Source organism: Pteropus vampyrus, unplaced genomic scaffold (genome assembly GCF_000151845.1).
Source record: "Pteropus vampyrus isolate Shadow unplaced genomic scaffold, Pvam_2.0 Scaffold659, whole genome shotgun sequence".
In the NCBI taxonomy this organism is placed as follows: Eukaryota; Metazoa; Chordata; class Mammalia; order Chiroptera; family Pteropodidae; genus Pteropus; species Pteropus vampyrus.
In genome coordinates this window covers 14,213-16,801 of record NW_011889440.1, presented here as the reverse complement: position 1 = coordinate 16,801, position 2,589 = coordinate 14,213, and the positions used below count along the sequence as shown (strand labels likewise).

At 45.3% G+C, this 2,589-nt stretch overlaps 1 protein-coding gene across 1 annotated transcript in view; it reads left to right on the top strand.

The window, feature by feature from the left end:
* The window catches only part of LOC105309033 (zinc finger protein 418-like), a 15,683-nt gene that overhangs the window by 5,353 nt on the left and 7,741 nt on the right, over positions 1-2,589 (top strand). The window contains exon 2 of the mRNA XM_011385113.2: positions 246-372. Coding sequence (XP_011383415.2) covers positions 246-372 — 127 coding nt within the window. The remainder of the gene's footprint in view (positions 1-245; positions 373-2,589) is intronic.

Here is a 2,589-nt window from a genome sequence, read left to right as displayed (position 1 = left end):
GCAGGCCTGGCCCAGAGCTTAGATGGCACTTTTCTGCCACCCCTCCCCGCCGCCTGTTGCTGCTGAGAGCTGGCCCCGTGGGTAACTGGGGCAGAAGGCAGCGGGCAGCACGGGCGCCGGGGCGTGGTGTCCCCCGCCAGCGGGGAGCTGTGGAGTGGGCGGACGTGGGGGGGCCATGCGAGGAGTCGGGTTGTGGGGTCCCGGGGCGGGGCTGCTCCTGGCTTCATCGGTGTGAATCCTGACAGGTGGCTGTGACCTTTGCGGACGTGGCCGTGAGCTTCTCGCGGGAGGAATGGCGCCTGCTGGATGAGGCGCAGAGACGCCTGTACCTCGCTGTGATGCTGGAGAACTTTGCACTCGTGTCCTCGCAGGGTAAGGCCCTCTCGCTCCCCTGTGACCTGGACCCGGCCTTGCGGTTCCCCTTTCCCCCTGTCCAGGGGGCGCGCTGTCCTCTGGGGGACCCGGTTTGGTTTGTCCACAGCACCCTGTCCTCTCCTGCAGCCCCAGGACGTGCCGCACCGAGCCCTCCCCCGGGAGATGCGAGGTCGTAGTCTGGCCGGGAGCCGAACGGATTGCACCTCGTGTGCCGTCTCCCTGTCTGGGTTACGTGTCAGATAGACGACACTTCTGGGCCCCAGGTTTTGTTTCTTTGTGTGACATTTCCTCGTTTCTGCCCACAGCAGCAAGCGCAGGCACTGGCAGTCATTACTGATCAGGACCGCTGGCTGTTTTCCAAGACTGTCCTGTAGGGTTCTATTTGCGTTTAGATATCTTTTCCTTTTTCTAGCCTACTTGACCTATGATTGGGAAATAATGTGTATGTATTTAAAATGCGTAATGTTACGATTTGATGTACATGTACATTGTGAAATGATTAGTACAGTCAAGTTCATTAGCACACGCTGCACCTCACATGTCGGCTTTTTTCCCGCATCCACTGGGGGTGTTGGAACATGTCCTCGGATAAGTGGGGATGACTGTTTTTATTTTTTCATGTGTAAGAGGACGCTTAATACCTAGTGTCTTAACAAATATTGAGTAAACAATACAGCATTTTCAACTGTCAGCACCACGTTTTACATTAGCTACTCAGAGCTTAATCTTACAACTGGCTGGTGTCTGCCCACTTCCCCTCACCTCTGCCCCTGGCATTCTGCTCGTTTGCATGGTTCAATTTTCTTTTTTCTTACGATTCCACATATAAGTGATACCATCCAGTATTTGTCTTTCTCTGCCTTATTTCACTTTGCCCTGTGCCCTCTGGGTTCATCAGTGTTGTCAAAAATGCATGATTTTCTTTTTCCTTGCTGAGTGATACTCTATTGTGTCTCTGTGCCAAACTTTACTTACCCATCCATCTGTAGACAGACACTTAGGTTGTTTCTGTACCTTGACTCTTGTGAATAATGCTGCAAGAAACATGGGAACTCAAATATCTCATCGAGGTACTGATTTTATTTCTTTTGGATATAGTATATGCAGAAGCAAAATTGTCAGACTATGTGTTATTTCCATTTTTAAACTATTCATTAACTTCAGTTACTGTTGTCGCTAATGGCTGTAACTAATTAGATCGCGGCAAATGGGGTACGAGAGTGTCTTTTTCTTTCCATCCTGACCAACACTTGTTATCTCTTGTCTCTTTGATAATAGCCATCCTAACTGGTGTGAGGCGATATCTCACTGTGGTTTGAATCTGTAGTTCCAATTACAGTATGATGCCTTCTCTTTCATTGCTGATTTTTAGTCTTTTCTCTTGTGAGTCTAGCTAAAGATTTGTCAAATTTTTTTTGTCTTTCAAAAAATAAACAATTTCATTGATCTTTTCTATTTTTCTAATTTCTCTTTCACGTATTTACGCTCTGATCTTTGTTCTGCTACCTTCTGCTATCTCTGACCGTAATTCTTCTTGTACCCTGAAGTATAAAGGAAGGTTGTTTGAGATCTTTCTTAATATAAGCATTTATACTGAGGACCTTCCTCTTACAATTCTCCAGTCATCTGTAAGGTGTGTTATGCTTTCGTTTTCATTTGTTTGCATATAGTTTTTGACTTCTTTGACCTATTGATTGTTCAGCAGTGTGTTGTTTCTATTTCACATGTTTGTGATTTTTCCAGCTTTCCTCCTCTGAATGAATTCTAGTTTCATACCATTGTGTTTGCAAAAGGTGCTTGATAGGATTCAGTCTTCTTAAGTTTGTTAAGACTTGTTTCGTGACCTAACACATGATCTATTTTATCATATGTTCCATGTGCACTTGAGGACAGTGTGTATTGTGCTGCAGTTGGATGACACCTTCTGCATTATGTACGTCAGGTCCATTTATTCTTAAATGCAGTTCAAGTGCAGTGTTCTCTGATTGATAGTTTTGGAGAATCCATTGTTGAAAGTGGAGTATTGAAGTCTCCCGTGATTCCTGCAGTGCTGTCTATTTCTGCCTTCAGATCTGATAGTACTTCCTTAATATATTTAGTAGCTCGATATTTCGTTCACATGTACTTATAATTGTTACATCCTCTCGATGAATTAGCTGCTCTGTCATTACCTAATAACGTTTTTTGTCTCTAGTGACAGTTTTTGACCCAAAG